Source organism: Tachyglossus aculeatus, chromosome X2 (genome assembly GCF_015852505.1).
Source record: "Tachyglossus aculeatus isolate mTacAcu1 chromosome X2, mTacAcu1.pri, whole genome shotgun sequence".
Lineage (NCBI taxonomy): Eukaryota > Metazoa > Chordata > Mammalia > Monotremata > Tachyglossidae > Tachyglossus > Tachyglossus aculeatus.
In genome coordinates this window covers 19,874,086-19,896,959 of record NC_052100.1, presented here as the reverse complement: position 1 = coordinate 19,896,959, position 22,874 = coordinate 19,874,086, and the positions used below count along the sequence as shown (strand labels likewise).

General features: G+C 52.0%; 2 protein-coding genes across 3 annotated transcripts in view; one reads left to right on the top strand and one right to left on the bottom strand.

Moving 5' to 3' along the window:
* The window catches only part of DNAH1 (dynein axonemal heavy chain 1), a 184,880-nt gene extending 178,620 nt beyond the window's left edge, over nt 1-6,260 (top strand). Inside the window, exons 72-76 of the mRNA XM_038771244.1 lie at nt 2,238-2,408; nt 2,972-3,102; nt 3,542-3,893; nt 4,868-5,102; nt 6,017-6,260. Coding sequence (XP_038627172.1) covers nt 2,238-2,408; nt 2,972-3,102; nt 3,542-3,893; nt 4,868-5,102; nt 6,017-6,138 — 1,011 coding nt within the window. The 3' untranslated portion in view covers nt 6,139-6,260. The remainder of the gene's footprint in view (nt 1-2,237; nt 2,409-2,971; nt 3,103-3,541; nt 3,894-4,867; nt 5,103-6,016) is intronic.
* Nucleotides 6,261-6,708: 448 nt separating this feature from the next.
* BAP1 (BRCA1 associated protein 1) lies at nt 6,709-22,756 on the bottom strand. 2 transcript variants are annotated; one of them, XM_038771024.1, is made up of 17 exons: nt 22,650-22,755; nt 22,278-22,307; nt 22,130-22,184; nt 18,933-19,065; nt 18,448-18,567; nt 18,067-18,128; nt 17,773-17,915; nt 17,506-17,584; nt 16,121-16,244; nt 14,910-15,057; nt 14,414-14,598; nt 13,831-13,964; nt 12,758-13,236; nt 12,321-12,472; nt 10,675-10,767; nt 10,221-10,293; nt 6,709-9,686 (listed from the first exon to the last, which is right to left on the bottom strand). In XM_038771024.1, the coding sequence occupies exons 1-17, from the start codon at nt 22,684-22,686 to the stop codon at nt 9,553-9,555; spliced, it is 2,181 nt and encodes a 726-aa protein (XP_038626952.1). In that variant the 5' UTR covers nt 22,687-22,755; the 3' UTR covers nt 6,709-9,552. The 2 variants fall into 2 exon arrangements, with proteins under 2 accessions (XP_038626952.1, XP_038626951.1); XM_038771023.1 differs by having other exon boundaries at nt 22,130-22,307; nt 22,650-22,756.
* Between the last annotated feature and the right edge of the window lie 118 nt (nt 22,757-22,874).

The following is a 22,874-nucleotide window of genomic DNA, read 5'->3' as shown; positions in this document are numbered from 1 at the left end:
ATCTATGGTGATTCTGCTTCTAATGAGAGGGAGATTAGTATTGGTATTGATTCTAATCAAGATGAACTGTGAACAGCAAGTTGTGATTCTAGAGATGAGGTAGCACAGGTTCAGAAGGGTGTTGTGTGTTTCTACTGAGAGAGGTCACACCATCCTCACTTACCAGCTAGGGGTGTAAACAGTCTTATCTTCCCCATGCGCTCCTGTAACCACCACCCACGGAATAGAGGAAAAGGGGGGACTGACATCCTTGAGAGCACAACTTTCAGGGGTGCATGGGAAAAATGGGACAATGAGAAAACATCTTTAAAAACTGTGAATCAATCAATCAATCGTATTTATTGAGTGCTTACTGTGTGCAGAGCACTGTACTAAGCGCTTGGGAAGTACAAGTTGGCAACATATAGAGACAGTCCCTACCCAACAGTGGGCTCACAGTCTAGAAGGGGGAGACAGAGAACAAAACCAAACATATTAACAAAATAAAATAAATAGAATAGATATGTACAAGTAAAATAAATAGAGTAATAAATATGTATAAACATATACATATATACAGGTGCTGTGGGGAAGGGAAGGAGGTAAGACGGGGGGATGGAGAGAGGGACGAGGGGGAGAGGAAGGAGGGGGCTCAGTCTGGGAAGGCCTCCTGGAGGAGATGAGCTCTCAGTAGGGCCTTGAAGGGAGGAAGAGAGCTAGCTTGGCGGATGTTGGGAGGGAGGGCATTCCAGGCCAGGGAGAAGACGTGGGCCGGGGGTCGACGGCGGGACAGGGGAGAGCGAGGTACGGTGAGGAGATTAGCGGCAGAGGAGCGGAGGGTGCGGGCTGGGCTGTAGAAGGAGAGAAGGGAGGTGAGGTAGGAGGGGGCGAGGTGATGGACAGCCTTGAAGCCGAGGGTGAGGAGTTTCTGCCTGATGCGCCGATTGATTGGTAGCCACTGGAGATTTTTGAGGAGGGGAGTAACATGCCCAGAGTGTTTCTGGACAAAGACAATCCGGGCAGCGGCGTGAAGTATGGATTGAAGTGGGGAGAGACACGAGGATGGGAGATCAGAGAGGAGGCTGATGCAGTAGTCCAGACGGGATAGGATGAGAGCTTGAACGAGCAGGGTAGCGGTTTGGATGGAGAGGAAAGGGCGGATCTTGGCCATGTTGCGGAGCTGAGACCGGCAGGTTTTGGTGATGGCTTGGATGTGAGGGGTGAATGAGAGAGCGGAGTCGAGGATGACACCAAGGTTGCGGGCTTGTGAGACGGGAAGGATGGTAGTGCTGTCTACAGTGATGGGAAAGTCAGGGAGAGGGCAGGGTTTGGGAGGGAAGACAAGGAGTTCAGTCTTGGACATGTTGAGTTTTAGGTGGCGGGCAGACATCCAGATGGAGATGTCCTGAAGGCAGGAGGAGATGCGAGCCTGGAGGGAGGGGGAGAGAGCAGGGGCAGAGATGTAGATTTGGGTGTCATCAGCGTAGAGATGGTAGTTGAAGCCGTGGGAGCGAATGAGGTCACCAAGGGAGTGAGTGTAGATCGAGAACAGAAGGGGACCAAGAACTGAACCTTGGGGAACCCCCACAGTAAGGGGATGGGAGGGGGAGGAGGAGCCTGCAAAAGAGACTGAGAATGAACGACCGGAGAGATAAAAGGAGAACCAGGAGAGGACGGAGTCTGTGAAGCCAAGGTTGGATAGCGTGTTGAGGAGAAGGGGGTGGTCCACAGTGTCGAAGGCAGCTGAGAGGTCGAGGAGGATTAGGATAGAAGGATATCCTAAGGATGCCAGGGAGAGAAGGAAAGTATAAAGAGGGTAGGGGGTGGGGGAGAGTTGGTGGGGGTGAAGAGGGAGAGGCCAGGGATGTGGGCGGTAACCTAGAAATATATGAAAGTAGCTGTATTACTCATCTCTGCGTGCTCAATTTTAGTAACATTTTCCTCTAGATTGTGAACTCCTCGAGGGCAGGGATCGTGTCTATTGTACTCTCCCAAATGCTTAGACCAGTGCTGTACATTCATTCATTCATTGTCGTATTTATTGAGTGCTTACTGTGTGCAGAGCACTGTACTAAGCGCTTGGAAAGTACAATTCGGCACAGAGTAGGTGCCCAATAAATAATCGATCGGTTGAACTATTGGTTGATTTTGCAGCTCAGGATTCCGAGGCAGATGTAGAATGGCGGGACAGGGACAGATTGATGCTGACTCAACAAGTCAAATCCAATAGAGCACTCATTCTCCTGCCATTCCCACAGGGCTATATACAGTACATCAAGAGCCTGCCTCTCAATGATATGCCTGAGATTTTTGGGCTCCATGACAATGCCAACATCACCTTCGCCCAGAATGAAACCTTCGCTCTGCTCAGTTCCATCATTCAGCTGCAGCCCAAGTCCACTTCCAACGGAGGCCGCAACCACGAGGAGGTAGGTCTGCTGGGCACTTTGCTCTTGGGGTAAGAGGGAAAGGGGAAGCTTCGGCAGGGAATGTGTCTTTTATATTGTTGTGTTTACTCTCCCAAGCGCTTAGTACAGTGCTCTGTACATAGTAAGTGCTCCATAAATACAATGGAGGAGATACAGGTCAACCAGGGTCACCTATGTGGATTCAGGATCCAGTGGGACAGGGCTGCTCAAGGCCACCCTCCCACTCTCAGGGTAGGTGGGTGGGGCAGGGGGTGATCTGGGGGGTTCCCAGACATGATGGGAGCGACCTGGTCTGGCATGAACTTCTGGGGTGTTTGCAGGTTCTGCAAAGCAGAACCCCAGAATTATCCTTGGTGTTTGAGGTGGCCACTCAGCAGTGGCTTGATTAAGGCTTGTTGAGAGATGAGCCAGCCCGTGGCTTGCGGTGAGGCTCCGACTTAGGTGGCATGAATTGGCTGACGTCCCTCTCTGTATGAGCATGAGCAGTGGGTGAAGGATCAACAGACCTTGCCTGGTCCTTCTGCTTCTTGGGCTCAATTCACCCGACTTCTTCTGCCCCCTAGATTGTTCGGGAGGTGGCGAAGGGCATCCTACATAAGATTCCACCCCTGATCAACTTGCATAAGGTCATGAAGAAGTACCCGGTGCTGTATGAGGAGTCCATGAACACTGTACTGGTGCAAGAGGTCATCAGGTATGAGATCATGAGACACTCGACTCAACAACATCAGCCTTGACTAGAAGACTGGAGGAAGGCAGTAGATGCTCTGCATCAGCACACCGAATGACTATAATCCCTCTCCCACCTAAGCTCCAGCCACAAGCCCGATAATTAATTCCTTGGGGTGGCTTTTCGGTCTCAAAGTCTCAGGACCGAGGCCCGGCTGTCCTCCTTAATGGGAACCTCCATGAGTGCAAAGTTTCCCAGTGAGGCTTATTTGTTCTTGGTAGCATCATCATCAGTGGTATTTATTGAGCACATACTGTGTGTAAAGCACTAAGTACTTGGGAGAATACAATACAATAGAAGAGTTGGTAGACACCCCAAAGTCTGGCCCAATCCAGTAATCAGGAACCATTAGAACGTGACTGGGGTGAAAGTGTTTCTCTGCAACATTTTCTGATTGTTGTAGGTATGACCGGCTGTTGGAGGTGATGGCGCAGACCCTGAAGGACCTGCTGAAGGCACTGAAGGGACTAATGGTGATGTCTTCACAACTGGAACTGATGGCCACCAGCCTCTACAACAATGCTGTACCTGAGCTCTGGAACTCTAAGGCCTATCCGTCACTGAAGCCCCTATCCTCCTGGGTCATTGATTTGAGGCAGCGGATTCGCTTTCTGGAGACCTGGATCGCGAATGGAATCCCATCAGTCTTCTGGATAAGTGGTTTCTTCTTCCCTCAGGCCTTCCTGACCGGCACCCTGCAGAACTTTGCCAGGAAGTTCCTCATTTCTATAGACACCATCTCCTTTGGCTTTCAGGTCAGTGAGTCCATAATAATAACTGTGGTATTTAAGCACTGTGTCGAGCATGGAACTAAATGCTAGGGTAATGATAATTATGGCATTTAAGCACTCACTATGTGCCAAGCACGGTTCTAAGCGCTGGAGTAGGTAATCAGGTTGTCCCCCATGGGGCTCACAGTCTTAATCCCCATTTTACAGATGAGGTAACTTGGCTTCGAAGCTCTCCATCACGTTGCACCCTCCTACCTCACTTGCCTTCTCTCCTTCTAAAGCCCAGCTAGCAAACTCTGCTCCTCTGCCGCTAACCTCCTCACTGTGCCTCATTCTCACCTGTCCTGCTGTCGATCCCTGGCCCAAGTCCTACCTGTGGGCCTGGAATGCCCTCCCTCCTCACATCCACCAAACTAGCACACTTCCCTCCTTCAAAGCCCTACTGAAAGCTCACCTCCACCAGGAGGCCTTCCCAGACTGAGCCCCCCTCCTTTTCCTCTGCTCCTCCTCCCCTCCCCGTTGATGCTATTGATGCCTGTCCACTTGTTTTGTTTTCTGTCTCCCTGCTTCTAGACTGTGAGCCCATTGGGTAGGGATTGTCTCTGTTGCCAAATTGTACTTTCCAAGCGCTTAGTACAGTGCTCTGCACAAAGTAAGCGCTCAATAAATACAATTGCATGAATGAATGAATAGAAGGCAATCAGGTCCCCCATGGGACTCACAGTCTAAGTAGGGGGGAGAACGGGTATTGAATCTCCATTTTGCAGATGAGGGAACTGAGGCACAGAGAAGTTAAGTGACTTGTCTAAGATCACACTACTGTATGGCGAAGTGGCGGAGCCGGAATTAGAACCCAGGTCCTCTGACTTCCAGGCGTGGTGTAGAAATCTGGGGACCAACGCAACTTGAATCTCCTAGGAAATACAGCCTCGAGGAGGTAGGTTGCCAGGTGGAGGAAAGTATTCCTCAACATCCCCTCTCCCGTGTTTCTTCACCAGGTGATGAGAGAGAAAGCGAGTGAACTGAAGGTGCGGCCCACTGAGGGCTGCTACATCTGCGGCTTGTTCCTGGAAGGAGCACGCTGGAACTCCGACACCCTTGAACTGGCAGAGTCTCGACCTAAGGAGCTGTACACGGAGATGGCTGTCATCTGGCTCCTCCCTATGTCCAATCGCAAAAGTCCAAGTGAGGGCTTCTTCCTGTGCCCCATCTATAAGACCCTGACAAGAGCTGGTATGTAGCCCCTACACACACCTACCCCTACACACACCCACCCATCCATCCCCTGGAAAGGGATGAGGACACTATCTCCCGGAAAGCAGGAGTCAGCTGAGTAGCGGGAAACCCCAACTTCCACCTCCCACCCCCTTTCCTGCTACTTTTCCCAGAGACCTTGCTGGAAGAGGTGAAGCTGAAAGAAACGAATTTCCCTCACCTCCTCAAAAGAGCTCCTGGGAAGCAGAGATCAGGACCTTGTGGTCTCCTTAGGCTACACCGTCCCAGGGTCAGAGTCAGGGTGGGTGACACAAAGCACATTGAAACCCTCAAGAATTCATGGCTCCCCTTTGGGTGGAGGACTTCTGCAGAGAACCACAATAGTAAGCAAGGGTCCCGGGGCCAGGTCAGGGGCTCAAAGAGCTCCCTCATTTCCCAAGGCATCAGCTCCCACCTAAGCCTATGCCCTCAGAAAAGCCACAGCCCTTTGGTGGTCCTGGAACTGGTAGGAGTTATGCTGACTCACCCTGTAGTCAATTAACCTGGCAGCCAAGGCTGTTTAAGTGCAGGACAAATGGGGGTGGGGAGGCGGGGGAAATGGCTTCAAGTTAGCCCCATTTTAGTCAGGGAAATAGGCACCGGGCTTCATTGACAAGGTCAGATGGACAGTAGTAGAGAAACAGATCTACGGACAAGTGTTGATTAACCTAACTGGTCTTGGAGGGAGGGTGGGGCAAAAGAGGCTGAGTGTAGGTGTTTGGGGGCAGGGGGGTTGCACATCAGAGCATGGAGGGCACCAGCAACCTGAAAAAGAGCAACTACTGCTACTACAGCCAGAGGCCAAGGAGGGACCTGATTCTGGAGTCAACGGTTCCAGAAGAGAAGCAAAAGGAAATATTTCTTTCTACCCTCTGTCTCTCTGTCTGTTCCAGGAACGCTATCAACGACGGGCCATTCCACCAACTATATCATTGCCATTGAGCTCCCCAGCAGCAAAAGCCAGGGGCACTGGATCAAACGAGGGGTAGCCTTGATCTGCGCCCTGGACTACTAGCCTCTGGACTGCTATGCTATCCCTACCCCATTTCCCCCCTTGGAGACAGGCCCATAGCTTTGTCAGGAAGGTGCTTACATTAGACTAGTGGTGGGAATAAATTATAATTGCTGAGAAACCTAGCCTGCTTGCTTGTATTAATAGTTCTTGTGGGTTAGGTGGACCTGCCTCTGGCTGGCTGCTCAGTTTAAGATTCAAGCAAGGAAGAGCGTGCAAGTTTTTTCTTTTAAGTACACTCTCCATCCATTCACTGGGCACATTACCAGTACTGGTAATGTGGGCCAGAGATAGCAGATTGTCAGATCATATGAAAAGGCAAAACACCCCTAATTTTAACAGATTGGTTCTACCTGCACTCCCTCCTCCAAATTGCCGTTGCCCCGTAGCCACATGGATTCAAAGGGGTTCCCCCACCAACACCCTCCCCTACCAGGGCCCCCAAAAATCCAGCAGGGCCCCTGGACTAAACCAGGTTCTAGTGTGAAGCACAGCCCTCGGCCCTCACCCCCGTCTCTCCCTCTTTCCTTCCCTCTAACAGGCTACTCATTTAATCCAGTCAACAACGGAAGCGTTAATCACAGAAGAATTTTATTAATTCATTGGCAGGTCAGGTACGGACAGGGATTGCTATGAATCAGGCAGCTTGCTTCAGCAAAGCACGATGGGTGTCACACCAAACCCTAATCACATCTGTACGTATATCAAACCTATGAGGAATTTTTCCCCAGCGCAACACCAAGTGTGAGTGGCTCTGGAGAAGCTGGCCTGCCCTGGTACTTAAAAAAAACCACGCCAGTTCAGCAAGCTCTTTGGGGATATTGGACCAGAAGGACTGTCAGTCCCTCGCCCAGCCATAATAAGCACGGGGAGGGCGGAGAGTGGGGAGAAGCGGGAGGGAGTCGCTCAGCCTTCACCGAGGGCTACAAGGAGAGAGGGAGAAGGGAGAAGGCAGAGGGCCGAGAGAAACATTGTTGCCAGGGGGACCAGAAAGAATACAAAGGAGGAAACCAAGGAAGCAGAACAAACCCACTTCAGCAGGAGGGGAAAACATAGAACAGTTTGACCCAATACTGATAACGGAGGATAGATTTTTTTTTTTTTTTAGCAATGCCTTCATCTCTGGACCTCTTTAGGCACAGTATGGCTTCAGCCTTCGTGAGAACTGCTTGGAAACCAGCACGCACGAGAGCTGGGTACCGGCCCCAGAGCTGAGGGAAGCGGGCAGTTGCCTTTGCTGGTCTTCTTCTAGGGGGCTCCTGGGATTTGGCCAGCTAGGCCCTTGTAAAATCCTTTCCCTGCAGCTCCATCTTAGTGCCTGACCTCATTTCACCTGGACAGCCCAGTTTCGAGCCACCCTCGAGGCAGCTGAAGAAATCTTTCCTTCCTCTTTACTGCCAAGCAACTCCTTCGCAATGGCAGTTCATACTGGAGGAGGAGGTGGCAGCAGTCAAAACTAAAGGTACCAGTGACAACAGCTTCGTGGAACTGGGACTGGGGAAGGGGAGAAAAGGGGCTTTTTCCTACCCAAGCTGTCCAAGGACCCTCCACATGTGCCCACAGCCCAATTTGCAGGCCCCCCAGGCTAGGACCCCTGTGGTGGCCCTCGGCTAGTCGGTAGTGGCAGGAAGCCCATATAATACTGCCATAGGCACGGACAGCCCTTCTTGACATCTCGCAACCTCTCACAGCAGTAACCTCTCCGCAGAGCCGACGGAGCCCAATGAACCCTTGCGACATAATACTATAGCAGCAGTAGCGGCTAGCTTCTTCTTCTCCTCCTCCTCCTTTACACACACCTGGCCTCCCCAGGGGAGCAGACAACAAAGTTCACATCTCAAAAACACTGCCACCAAGAGACGGGTTCATTTGCCACACTTGCTTCTAAGATCCCTGTGGACAAGGAACTTGTCTACCAACCCTACTGTACTGTTCTCTCCCAAGCGCCTAGTACAGTGCTCAGCCCACACTAGGCACACCATAAATTAACTAATCGATTCCTGATGCGATGTCTCTTGAAGCCAAAGAAAACCCGTCAGTCATCTGTTACTGCCCCACGATCAGCTGCTAGAACAGTGCTTTGCACATAGTAAGCGCTTAATAAATGCCATCATTATTATTACTAAAGCCCATGGAGCTCTGCATCAGCCCTCTCTGTGGCCTGTCCAGGCCACTGGTTGTAGTGACTGTAGAAAGCAGCTGGGACTGGTCAAGCTAGTTTATGCCTTGTTTCCCTATCTCACATGGGACCAATGGGCAAACCATGGTTCCAGAGGAAGCCACTGAACTTGCAGAAATTAGAAGAATTTAAAACAAAACCCAAAACAAACAAAAACACCTTGTCTCAGCTTAATCCAATTGGACTGAAGAGTCCAAACAGCGTGATGATGCAATTCTGGCTTGCATCTTAGCCTTATAATCTGCCATTTCCCCTATATGTGATTCATTTTAATGTCTGTTTCCCCCACTAGGCTGTTTGGTGAGGTTTCTTGCTCCTCGAGGGCAGGGATCACATCTACCAACTCGAGTGACTAGTACCCTCCCAAAAGCTTTGTACATTGCTCAATGAATACCATTGATTAATTTATTGATTGATTAATTAAGCTCACAGAAAGGAGAGAAGGTCACAGGCAATCAAGGCGATTGGGATTGTTCGGGGGAGAGGAGATTACGGGAGAGAGAACAGCCGTCCCTTTGGGGCCGGAGAAGGAAAGCCAAATCTAAATAGTGACAACACCAGGCAGCTGCTGCCCAGAAGGTGGACGTTTCTTTCAGAAGCCTCCTATGTTCAATACAGTGGTGGCAAGACTGATCAGAACCAAGAAAAATATACATTTCTGCTATATAAAATATATATTCTGCTGTCACAGAAGTGGGGGAGGGAGAGAAGGAAAGAGTCAGGACCTTGGCCCCAAGTAGGAAGCTCAGGTGACCTTGGAATTTGTTGTGCACAGCCAGCTGTGTTAGGCTTAAGTGACCAACCGCATCCAGGGAGGACCAGAGGAGTGGCTCAGAGTTCATACTATACCAACCGCTGCTGCTGCTGCTGCTGTAGCAGGGCTCCGGGTTCATCCTCTCAAGGGATTTAGCCATCGAGAGCTCTAGCTGGCCTGCTCTTAGAAAAGTCAGGGTTCTTGGGGGCATCAGACGACTCTGCTGAGCTGACCCTCTCTTTACAGAATCAACAGGATGGGCTGTAGTGTGACCGACGTGTGAGGAATACCCGAGTTCCATGGGAAAGTGGAAACTTCCCGGTTGGACTGTTCAACAACATTGGGAAGAGGAGTTGAGAAGAGCAGACTGTTCCTCAGCACAACTCCTCTTAAATAGGATACATGAATACCTGCTTCCTTGGTTAAAACCCCACGGTTAAAACAAAAAAAAAGGCCTGGGGGAGCCCAAGGCCAGTTGGTCTCCTTACTGGCGCTTGGCTTTATATGGGCGGGAGCGTTTCCGGCGGTCGGGCTTCCGCTGCTTATGGAGTCGGCCGATGCTGACACCCTGCCGCCGCCGCACAGAGATATTCTGCTCTACAAGGTTGGCCAGCATTCCTGTTGGGATGGGGGGGGGGGGGGGGGGGGGAGGGGAAGGAGGAGGAGGAGACAGACACTGAGCAGGGAGGAGGTCAGCTATGGCAGAGAACAGCATGGCTCCCAGGACTCCTTCAGGTTCTAGTCTCCTGCCCCAGGGATTTCACTGGAGAGGACCTGAGAAATGGGGCCCTGGAGTTTCACCTCTGATTCCTATGCAACTCAGGACTCCCTAGAAAGGTTCCCAATGGGGACTCCCCACACAACTGCCACTTTAGATTCTATCTGCCTCCTGTCTGCCCCAGGAATCTGCGACTTCACCAGAATTGAGGCCTTCACTGAGGCACATCTGGCTTCCAAAGGAAGCCCAGAGCAGCACAGAAGCCGCCGAGGCTGCTGGCAAGAGAAGCCACTCTGGTGTCTGTCTTGTAGCCGTTCTGCTAACATTCTGGCAAGGCAGCCAGACTCATTCCATAAAACTCCTGGTTTCTAGTATAAGCCAGGCCTCTCTGTCCAACCTCTACCCACGCTGGCCTCACCCCACACCCTCCTCACCTTCCTGCGCCAACATGGAGATAAAGGTGCAGATGAACTCGTCATAGTTATGGGTTCTTCTCTGGTCATCAATCTACAGGGAGAAAGAAAACAAAAACAAACAACGAAACACACATACACACACACACACACACACACACATACAAAAAAAGAGTCCGTCTAGGCAAACTCCACAGACATGGTCAATGACAAGTTTTCCTCCTCAGGGCCTGGAGTCAGAGGCCAGAGTCCAGCCCCAAAGGTGTTGTCCGTTTGGGCCTTGGGGGCATGGGATCCACATTCTCAACCTCCCGCAGAGGCGCAGTGAGATGCGGTGATACCACAGGACAAGCCTCTGGAAGGGGCAGGCTTTCCCAGGACCTCCTGCCCGGCTAACTGCCAAGAGAAGGAGGTAAAGGCCAGAGAGGCCTGGGGATGGGGAACAACTGGTCCCTCCAAAAGTCAAGTCCTGCACCTTAAACTTTTTTCTCTTCTCCACTTCTTCCTTGAGGCAGGCTTCGTAGTTTGCAATCTCTGCCTCCACACACTTCAGCAAAGCCAACAGCTCCTGCCAAAACCAAGTAAAGTGAGGGTGAGAACTATGGCACCAGGAACCCCCTGCCCCAGGGAAATCAATCAATCAATGACTTCGTGCTCACTCTGCGCACAGCACTATCCTAGGCACTTGGGTAGAGTAGGTTAGACCTACTTCTGGCCCACAAGGAGTTTACAGACTAGAGGGGACACTGACACTAAAATACACTGCAGATGGACATAAGTACTGGGGGATGAAGGGGGGTTTAACGTGCCCCCTCTAGACTGTAAGCTCGATGTGGGCAGGGAGTGTCCATTACACTGTACTCTCCCAAGTGCTTATCACAGTGCTCTGCACACAGTAAGCACTCAATAAATACTGACCGGCTGACCAAAAAGCAGACCCAAGTGCATAGGCAACATAGAAGGGAGGGGTGGATGGGGAAGTGAGGGCTTAGTCAGGGAAAGCCCCGCTATGAAGCCGAGGGGGGGGGGTGGGGGGGGCGTTCCAGACCAGAGATAGGATGCGAGCAAGGGGTCGATGGTGAGATAGATGAGAATGAGGCAAACTGAGTACGTTGGTTTAGAGGAGTGAAGTGTGCAGGTTGGGTTGTATTAGATCAGTGAGGTACAGTAGGAGAGGGAGAACTGATCGAGTGCTTTAAAGGGGATGGTAAGGAGTCTCTGTTTCATATGGAGGTAGATGGGTGACCACTGGAGGTTCTTGAGTGGGGAAACATGGACTGCATGTTTTTTCAGAAAAAATGATGGGGGCAGCAGAGTGAAGCATGGACTGGGCAGGGGAGAGACAGGAGGCAGAGAGGTCAGGGAGGAGGCTGATGCAGTAGGCAAGGTGGGATATAAGTGCTTGGATCACTGTGGTAGCAGTTTGGATAAAGAGAAAGGGACAGATTTTAGAGATGTTGCGAAGGTAGAACCGACAGGATTTGGTGACAGTTTGAATATATGCGTTGAATGAGAGAGATGAGTCGAGGATGACGCCGAGGTTATGGGCTTGGGAAGATTGCGGTGCTGTTTCCGGTGATGGGAAAAATCAGGGGGAGGATAGGATTTGGGTGGGAAGATAAAGAGTTTCGTTTTGGACATGTTAAGTTTGAGGTGTCGGCGGGACATCCAGGCAGAGATGTCCTGAAGGCAAGAGGAAATGCGAGACTGCAGAGGAGAATGATCAGGCCTGAAGATTTAGGGATTTGGGAATCATCTGCATACAGATGGCAGATGAAGCTATAGCAGCAAATCGAGTTCTCCGAGGGAGAGGGTGTAGATGGAAACTAGGAGAGCCAGAAGTGAGCCTGAGGGACGATCCTGTCATGCCTGGAGTTGAAGCGAACCCGCACATCAGGGGCAGAGATGCTACGTCCCAGGGTTGCCCTTGGAGCCTTAAGGGAATGAGCCCAGAAAGGACCCAGACCTGCCCACTTCCAGACACCAAGTTCCTGACTGCAGCCCCATCCGCACCCGGGATTCGCAGAGGAACTGGTGAAAGGTCTACTCTCCCCAGCAGGTGTTAAAACAGGAAGGGTCAGGGCCACTCCAAGAGAATAGGAGTTGGAAACGGGCACTCACTTTAGGGGAATACTTCTCTCCACCCGGCTGCTCCACGTTCCTGCTCGTTCCTTTACTGTCACTCGACTCAGGCAATGGTTTCTCCTCCACCTTGACAACCACTTGAGCAAGCTCGCTTTGTCTGCTGGATATCGGGGAGCTTTTTCCCCCTTCTGGACTCAGCGGGAAGAACACACGAGATAGACACGGTTAAGAGATAGGGGCCCTGCCTTTCCCCAAGGTAAAGGGGGGGCATCTGCAGCCTTCGCCCTGGACATCAGGCCCTCTCACAGCTTTTCCCTACGGCCATAAAGTGCAGCTAACCCCAGCCACCCTCCCCCCCACGTAGCCAAAGATACTGTTTGTCCGTCCACCCACGCATCCCCCAGTAATGCTTCCCGTCCCCTTTGTGAGGGAAAACCAGTTGTCCTGGTTAAGATGACCACCTGGGCCCCCACCTGTGATGATGAGGGGGCAGAGCACCCCGTCCTCAGCAAGGTGCAGCAGGCCAGTACTGATGACAGGTCCCAGGTCCCGCACGGCCCGGTTATAGCGCATGCAGTCCACACGCAGCAAGCTGTCGTCCTCCCCGAAGAGCACCTTGGAGATGTGGGAGGTGACGGGGCTAGATGGGCGCGTGGGATTGGCCGAGCGGATGGGGGACCGTAGAGGGGAGTTGAAGGCACTCCCGATCTCGGAGGCAGTGTCTGTGCTTTCATTGCTGGGTGTGGGTGAGGGCTGGGAGTGCGGGGGCCCCGCCACAGTGGTGCTCCCCACTCCACCGCTGGTTTTGATGGACAGAGGGATGGAGAGGTCTTTCTGGGACTCCTTGAGCTTCTCGGCAAGGACATTAATGGTGTTGGGCTGGAGGACAGACAGCTGACCATCTGAGGACCCCATCAGAGCCTCCTTTTTCACCTGCCCCTTTCGCTTGTACCTGCCTCAGGACAGAAAGGATGGTGAGCCCCAAGAAGGGGGTGGGGGGGAAAGAGAGAGAGAGATGGAGAAGGCAGAGCCAAATCCTCCAGGACACAAGAGGTCTAGGGGAACGCGGAAGGAGGAAGGGGGGGAGTCTCTGTCTTAGAGAGCGGAAGAAGAGCAGAGCTAAAGGACCACTTACGCGCGGGCACACATACACACCCACCCACGGAGATGCAATACAGCCTGTAGAAACTGGTAACTGCAGAAGGGACGAGTCCACGGGAAGGCCCTAGAGGCAGGACTGGGCCGAAACTACTCAAGTGAAATGACAAAGCAGGGAAGAATAAAGCACTGGCAGCACGACTTAGCTTCTTATGACCACAGGTTAGGCCTCCAAGAGGGGAAACCAGGAGATGCAGAGGCCAAACTGCCCAGCTCTGCTTCACCCGAAACCTCTGTGGTCGACGGCTCGGCTCCCCTCTGGCGCAGAGGAGATTTTTAAAGCTATCCTAAATGAATTCACAAAACACTTTGAGCCGGAGAAAAGGGGAATTTCCTTGACCTTGGCCATAAGTGGCACCCTCTGCCTAGAGAGGGCCCCACCCCTCACCTGAGGGCAGAGTTGGTGTTGCGCGCATCCTCTTCCTCCTCGTCCTCGTAGTCATCTTCGTCGTCAGAGTACTGCTGGTGCTGACGGACTGGGACGCGACTGCGGCCCACGCCCGCAGCCAGGTCCTCTTCTTCCTGGAAAACATCACGTCAGACCTATTCGGGTAGGAAACCACTGGGCAACAGATCTCAGTTCCTCGCTAGGCTTTCCTCCCGCCGTGCTCCCCGATGTCCCTCCCCTTTCCCGAGCTTCCGGGAGCCCCCTGCCCACCCAGGTGGAAGACTCTTGTGAGAAGAGGTGGGGGGGAGGAAAGAAGGGGAGGGAAATACTGAGAAAGAGACATGCCAGCTACTGCTAGCAAGGCCACAACCAGGAAAGCTCAGGATCCCCTCCCGAGGCAGTGGGAGAACATCTGCCCAATGGAATGGACATTTAAACCACTCAACCAGGTGGCTCCAACTCCCTTAGAGCCCCAAGGAGGCCACCGAAGGTCACACCTCCCACCCAGCACTTTGAGCACTGGAAATCCAGAAAGAAAGCTGTGCCAAGAGCAATCCTGTGGGTCTCCCGGAGTCCCGCTCACCTGCATGGGAGACTTGGCATAGTTGTGGTTATCCAGGAAAGCTGGCAGCCGCTGAACAATGGGGCTGGGGTTGGCCGAAGCTCCATTGAGGCCGCTCACGGGAGGCTTCACGGCCAGTTTGGATTTGTTGGGAGGGCTATTGGTGGCGGCCTGTTGGCATGGCCGAGCCATATCTTCGGCCCCATCTTGGACGGGCGAGGGTTTGGGAGGTGAGGAAGAGAAAATGTATTATGAGTGAGGAGCCTGTTTCTTGAGGCTCCAGATCCACAGGACACGCTCTGCCCCTTCACTCCAGAGAGGGTCTTCTACTTTTCACTGAGCACCGACCATGAGCGGGAGCAGTGTACTGGGAGTTTGGGAGCACACAATGATACTCAGGAGGTGGATGAAACCCTCGGCTGCAACCATCCTTACCACCATATAAGCCATCCATCTCCTTCCCCAAAATACCAGGTACCCAGATTTTGGTCCAAGAAGCACAGAACCAGTCTCTTACCGGCGTGAGAGCTCTCAGCAGCCAGGTGAGTCCTGTTTGCATCAAGCACTGCTGGGGCCTTGCTGCTGCCTGGTTTTGGATCTTCAGGAGCCTGAGCCTCTTGGGACTTTTGGGTCTGAATTAGCTCTGGCTGGGTTACACGGATCAACTTGAAAAAGAAAGCACCCGAGTTGGGGTTAGGTCATCAAAAAATTAGCATGGGAAATAACACCGGTCCACCTCTCATGCCTGTCCTAGATGGCAGCGTGTGATGAATCACTGGCCGGAGGCACTCGCATTTTAGCCGATTCTTCCTGGAAGTCAGGCCCAGCAGAGAGCAGAGGCGACTCTCAATTATTCATGACAGAAGGGCAGAAAGGCAAGGAAATGAAATCCACTCTAATCTGTGAAATTCATTTTAGCCATCCGTTCCGACCTCCTTGACCAAACCTTCGCAAGGAACGAAGCTGGAGTTTGAGTTTTCCTTCCCCCTCTCCCCCTCTAATTTGATCAATTTCTGGTGAAGGTGCTCATGATCGAGACAGCAAGTGAAGGAAAACCGAAGGAGGGGCCACGTATGCATGCCTGGGAGATGAAAGCCCCGGGGCGACGTTAGGGAGAGATGGGGGGGTGGAGGGAGTCTTTTCCTCTCCGCAAGACCGTTTGCCCCATTTGCCATGGAAAAAGTTGGGACATTTCTGGGAAAGTTAAGCCTCATAAGATGAAATTCAACTTCTCACAAGGCTTCGGCATTACCAAACAAATCGACATCCCTAGGGATGACCGAATAACCGGCTGATGGGCTCTCTCCGTCACCTTCTCCTTCACCTCTATGCACACATCGAATATGTGAGTGGAACACAATACTGTGCCACAATGGGAAATCTGCCAGAAAGATGGGTGAGGGATAACGGAAGTGCTACTGGGAGAAAAATGAGCAGTACGGGGCATTATTCCTAGATCTCCAAGGAAGGGAGATGCTCAAGTTGAGACCCGAAGGAAAAGGAAAAAAACTCTCTCTCTCTCTAAGGGAAGGAAGACAGCAAATCATATTCCTTTAAACGGACCAGGCTAGGCCTCCTGAGCTTGGGTTTCCTGTAGACTGTAAGCTCTTTATATATAAGCAAGGGATCCTGTCTGCTAATTCAGTTGTATTGTCCTTTCCCAAGTGCTTAGTCCAGTGCTTTGCACACATATGTTCAACGAATACCACTGACTGATCGATTCATTACCTGTTGCAGGGCCTCCAGCACCGTCTGTCTATTCATCTTCAGGATGTGCAGCTTGGACTCGTACTTCATCCTGCGGTCGGGCACCACCGCCATCAGGTTAAAGCGGATGTCGTGATACGGTTCCCTGCGGAAAGATCACCCGGCCACATGAACCCCAAGCACTCTCCCTTCTCCTAAGCCCAAAGGGAGGATGTTCCCAAATAGCACAGGCTCCAAAAAGCTAGCCTGGTGGGTCTCATCCAGGTGTGCCGGCCAGCTCTCGTCCCCCAATTTCAGTAGGACTTCTAGGTTTCATCGGGATTCCAGATGAGGCATTTGTATCCTGCCTCAACTACTGCATCAGCCTCCTCACTGACCTCTTGGCCTCCTGTCTCTCCCCACTCTAGCCCATACTTTATCCTGCTGCCCAGACCATTTTTCTAAGACAAAAAAGTTCAGTCCTTGTCTCCCCACTCAAGAGCCTAAACCACGTCCTCCTCTGGCCTCCTCCTCCTTCATATATGATAGATCACCACTCTTCCTACCTTCAAAACTCTCTTAAAATTCACACCTCCTCCAAGAGGCCTTCCCCTGGGGAGCTGAATATCCCTGAGGGAAGAAGACAGCTTATTTCCCCTACTACCTCTCCCTTCTGTGTCACCTTTGCATGTGGATCTGCACCCATTAAGCACTTGCTATTTACCCCACCCTCAGCCCCACAGTACTCATGTACATAAGCATAATTTACTGTCTGTCTCCCCTTCTAGACTGTAAGCTCCTTGTGGGCAAGGAACAGGTCTATGAACTCTGTGGTACTGTACTCCCCCAAGCACTTAGTACAGTGTTTTGCACACAATAAGCACTTAATCGATTAATACCATCAATTGACTGAGGCATGCCTAATGCCAGGGGCTGACCTCTCGCGAGGTGTTCCGGCCAAGCAGAAACAAGATCTACCAGTCCTGCCATTAACCCACAGTCTCCCTAAATGACAAGAGCGACCGTTTCCTCAACCCCCAGCCTCAGCCAAGTGCTACCAGTCTTGGTGGCTTTGCAGAAGAGGGAAGTCCCCTCCTACCCGCAAGCAGGCCAGCGGCAGGGTGGGGAGGACCAAGCTATTGATTCTCCCAGAAATCAGCTACGAGTCACTTGGACTCCTGGAACGAACCAGAAGGCACATACAAACCCCTGCTGCCTTATCTATATGAGTCCAACCTATCGAGGTGAGCCACGCATCAAATTATGACAAAAAAGTCACCTCCTGTTTTACTGGGTGCTAACAGAGCCCAACTCCTTCTCACTCTATACTGGTTTGCAATTCCCCTGTTAGGCAAGCAATACTTCAAAGTAAGGGATTGTTCACACCCACAACTCTATCTTCGGCTCATCTTTTTCTTCCCACTTACCCTGCTGTGGCCAGGCCAATTCGTTCCATGATGACTCTCCTGGCTTTGTCTGTCCACTCTTCATCTTCACCCCAAGGCCCTGAGGAAGTTCAAGAAGCAAGTAAAAGGCAGAACACCAGTAATATGTGTGTGTCGGGGGGGGGGGGGGGGGGGGGGGGGGGGGGGGGGGGGGGATGCCTCAGGTTTTCACTGCCCTCCTGCACAGGGCAAGAGTAAGGAGCCATGAAGATTGAAGCAGGGAGCAAAAGAAGGGATTAGAAAGCCTACCGTGGTCAATGGGGTACACTTTCAGTCCATCCAGTTCAAAAAGCCGCCCCTTGATGGGAACATAGCTGACGAAGTGGAAGGCCTCCATGGTTCGTACAGCACTGATCCCATTCTGTTTTTCAGGAAGGTGACGTGGTTCAGGCCTGAAGAGGACAGATGATGGAGATCCTCCTGCTCCAGCCAACTGACCATCTCCCCACCCCATTTAATTTAGGATCCCAAAACATCACTAGGGACCCCCCCCCCCCCAGACCCCCCCATCTAATCTGGGAAAATCCTGGCATCTGTTCATACCTTGCATGGCTGTTATGTGCTTTGGCCAGTTCAGGAGCATTTCCAATTGCGTATCCTTTGCTCTGAAACAGAGAAGGAGGTTATTTTGGGGTTCCAAGGTGGCCTGTGCCATCCCAGAATCTCTGCATCCCAGTAGCCACGCGGTTGGAGAAAAGCAGATTTAGGATAGGCCCCTTGTAAGGAATTCAAGACACGAGTAAAAGTATGAAGAGAGAAGTCTCTAAAAGCAAGCGCACTCTCCACTCCCCCTCCCCACAACCAGGCAAGCCACTGGCCAGAGCCCTCTTTGCAAAACACCTTTGGCATCCTTTGGCAAAGGATGACCCTGGGTGACCAGAGAAGGGGGGAAAATGACCTAAGTTTTCAGGAGCTCTCCCCTACCTCAGGGCTGAATCCTTTGGTGAAGTCTTTCATGCGGCTCAGCGTTGGCCCCAGGTCCACATTGCTGCAATTCAGCAGGACGCTCAGCAAGGCGTGAGTAGCGCAAGAGTTGGGGATCAGCTAGAGGGTCAAGAACAGTCACTCACACCTACACCAGAGACTACTGCAAACTAAACAGCAGCGGGGCCCACAAAAACTCAAGCCAAAGTGATCTCTTGACCACTAACCCAGCCTGTCAGAGAGCTGATCGAGCCAGTTAGACCCGCATGCTCTCTTGGTGCCCCAACAGTTTCTGTTTGTGGAGAAACGTTTGAAAGCCCAGAGCGCACGGGACTGCTGCTCAAAGCCACCCCCCATTCCTCCGGAGAGGTCCCACCCCGCTACCTCTCTCCAAATGGAAGGGTGGGCCAAAAGTCCTCCAATGGCTGGGCGGGGCCCTCATCGTCACAGAGGGCCCTCTCTGTGTGACAACGAGACCTGCTCACCTGATGGGCAAAGAACATGTTATTCACAATGTCATCATCGATCACTGAAGTCTCGTCCACCAGGGTGGAGACTTTGCGGCGGGACCGGCGTTCCTCGATCCATTTGAACAGGAAGATGAACCCATACACGGGTCTGGGGTGGGGTGGGGAGGGGAGGAAAAGAGCACGGGCAAGGCACGTCAGTTGGCGGACGCTGGAGGGCTGTCACCCCCAGCAGCAGCGCCAATCAGGGCCCATCCAGAGTACTGCCCGGTACCACAACCGTTTTTCAAAAAAAGCGCTCTGACCACATAACTGCTGTAGTGGGGGAAACACACCTGAGCAGGGACTGTGTATTTAGACCATGCCCTCTCACCTAGTTGGTTGCTTCCACCAAGGTCCCAGGGGAGCACCAGAGCAGGGAATGGGATGATGAAACAGGTGCCTCATGGGTCAGTCGTATTTACTGAGCACTCAACTGTGTGCAAAGCACTGAACTAAGCATTTGGGAGAGTACAATGTAACAGTAAGCAGAGACTTTCCCTGCTCTCAACGAGCATCCAGTCTAGAGGGAGCGAGTCCTCTAATAAGGCTGACTGCTCGGTGCTCCCAATCTTGTTTTGTGTTACCCTTGTGTTGGGATGGCTCTATGCAAACAATTAATGGCCATGGGCAGAGTGGTGAAGGGATGCCTTCGTCTAAGACCTATCCACTCCTCCCAGCCCTTCCGACCTTTTATTACAGGGGTACCTGAACCCAAGAAACGCCACTTCTAGGTTAGACCAATGTTCCAGCCATCCGTGTACTAGCACAGAAGCAACAAGTTGCTCGGTGGGTAAGTCGGATTGTTGCCCTGTTGACCTCTCTGGGTCACGTAAAGCTCTGTCTTCGTTTCCCAAGACTCATTTATCTTCCCACCCAAACCCTGCCCTCCCCTTGTAGACAACACCGCCATCCTTCCTGTCTCACAAGCCTGTAACTTTGGCTTTATCCATGACATCTCTCTCATTCGACCCACATACTCAATCTGTCACCAAATCCTGTCGGTTCAACCTTCATGACACTGTTAAAATCTGCTCTACCCTTTCCATCCAAACTGCTACCACATTCATCGAAGCACTTATCCTTTCCTACCTGGATTGCTGCATCAGGGATAGGGAGAAACTGGGCTTCGGTGCCACAGTGGCTAGTGGTGGTGATAGTACTCTAGTATCTTAGTATCTTGGGGAAGATAGATCTTAGGGAAACAGCATGGCTTAGTGGCAAGAGCACGGGCTTGGGACTCAGGATGTGGGTCCTAATCCCGGCTCTGCCATGTGTCGGCTGGGTGACCTTGGGCAAGTCACTTCACTTCTCTCTGGGTCTCAGTTACCTCATCTGTAAAATGGGGATTAAGACTGTGAGCCACATGCGGGACATGGACTGTGTCCAACATGATTCTCCTGTATCTACCCCAGTGCTTAGAACGGTGCCTGGCACATGGTAAGTGCTAAACAAATGCCGTTATTATTATTATAAATAATCTAGCAGCCTCTGTGCAGCCCCAGTGATGAGCACAGAACACACTTCTCCATCGCTCATTCTAACAGCTTCTGCGGTGGAGCTGAAAGGCTGTGATTTGTCCACCAATGGTCGAAGAACCAAGCCTGATCCCCAATGCCTTGCTGTTGGTATTTTCTTAAGGGTGCAAGGTTTCGAGATGTTGAGTTTTCATGCAAATCAGCAGTCCATTCCCCATTAGCTGAAATGTCTTTAAATTTTTTCTACGAAATGTCTTTAAATTTTTTCTACGGTGCTCAATGTACAGCCCTCTTTAAGACATTAGGGAGATGGTGTTTAGGCCAGGAGTCAGATTTATCTCCATGGCTGAACGGTGTTGACCAGAAACGCCCAAACCAAGTGACCGTTTCTGTTCATTTCACTCTGGTCTCTGTTGAAGTGAAGTTCCTCTAGACTGTAAGCTCGTTAGGGGCAGAGATCGGGTCTATTAACTACTGTCCTCTCCCAAGTGGTCAGTATAGTGTCTGCACACAGCAATCGTTCAATAAATACCTCTCTTCCCTCTCTCCCCTATTTACCCCACCACCTGTGGGATGAGTATTACTTATGTAAACTTGCAGATCCCAACGCACTTCCTCAACAACAGTGTAGGATGAAGCAAGTCCACGCCCAGAGGGGTTCTTGCTTTCATGGGCAGAAGATGCCAGAATGTTAGGATAAACAGAAAGGTAAGGTTTTAGCTCTGCCAAACACAAAAAAAGACCACCTGGGATGGTGTCTTCAGAACGGATTTTTTTCCCCTTCTTTAAGGTATTTGTGAAGTGCTTATTATGCGCCGGGGCAGATGAAAGCCAATCAGGCCAGACACACAGTGTTTTGTTAATGATGTGCATATAGCTTTAATTCTATTTTTCTGACGATTTTGACACCTTGTCTACATGGTTTGTTTTGTCGTCTGTCTCCCCATTCTAGACTGAGCCCGTTGTTGGGTAGGGACCATCTCTATATGTTGCCGACTTGTACTTCCCAAGTGCTTAATAATACAGTGCTCTGCCCACAGTAAGTGCTCAACAAATACGATTGGATGAATGACTGATCCACATGGGGCTCACGATCTAATTGAATGCCCCTTTTACAGATGAGGAAACTGAGGCACAGTGAAATGACTCGACAGAGCTGGCAAGTGGCAGGGCCAGGATTCAACCCCAGGTCCTCTGACTCCCAGGCCCAGCCTCTTTCCACTAAAGCCACAATCCTTCCAAAGGTTTTCCAACCCGACGGACCCTCCCCCTCGTCCCCCTCTCCACCCCCACATCTTACCTTCTTCCCTTCCCCACAGCACCTGTATATATGCATAAATATTTGTACATATTTGTTACTCTATTTTACCTGTACATATCTATTCTATTTATTTTATTTTGTTAGTAAGTTTGGTTTTGTTCTCTGTCTCCCCCCTTTTAGACTGTGAGCCCACTGTTGGGTAGGGACTGTCTCCATATGTTGCCAACTTGTACTTCCCAAGCGCTTAGTACAGTGCTCTGCACACAGTCAGCGCTCAGTACAGTGCTCTGCACACAGTAAGCGCTCAATAAATACGATTGATGATGATGATGATGGGGTTTATAAGACTTCATCCACGGAACTTTCCAAACTTCTGAAAACACCTAAAGGCCCTGAAATCTTTTCCTCCCCCTAAACCACACGGGGAAGCAACTCACCCCTGGCACTTGCTCTGAAGATCATAGATCTCCTCAACCTGCACCCCTCTAACACCTGCAGAGGGGGAAAGAGGGGTCAGTGCCGGTGCCACACGGCACGCCTCAAGACAACGGGGGCCGCGACGAACAACGAAATGCACAGTCTTACCAAAATCTTCTACCAAGAGGGTGAAGAGGCCTGTGTGGAAAGGGAGGGAGAAGGCTGAGTTGGCCTGGAGAGCAAGCCGGAGCGCCGTACCTCCAATCGGAGGGGGGGGGGGTCAAGTTTTTTTTGCTCCTCCACAGGCGCTCCTCAAGCCACGTATTCAGCGCTCTTTACCAAGAGAGAGTGGGCGCTTCGGAACCACCGGCCTTGGCCCATCAGCCGCCACCGCCCTGCGGCCCGTCCCCGGCTAGCTGGCCGGGCCCCAGCGATCCCCCGCCCCCGACGTCTCCTAGCCCCCCCCCCCCCCACGGCCCCCGCCATCTTTGTCCGCAGCGCACCGTCCGCCATTGCGGCCCGCCTCATCCTCGCCCCCACCTGGATCGCTCTCCAGCTCCAGCCACCCTTTATTCATCTTCCCCCGGGGCCGGGCCTCTGCGCCATGTCCGGGCCGCCTCTACGGTGGCCGTCCTCTCCGCCTTGCCCGGCCCGTCCCCTCCGCCCGTGGGCGGGCCCCGGGCCCCGCGATGACGTTAGGCCGCGGCGCGCCGCCGCCGCCGCCGGCGTCATCAAAGGGCCCTGCCGCCCCGCCGGCCCCTCAGA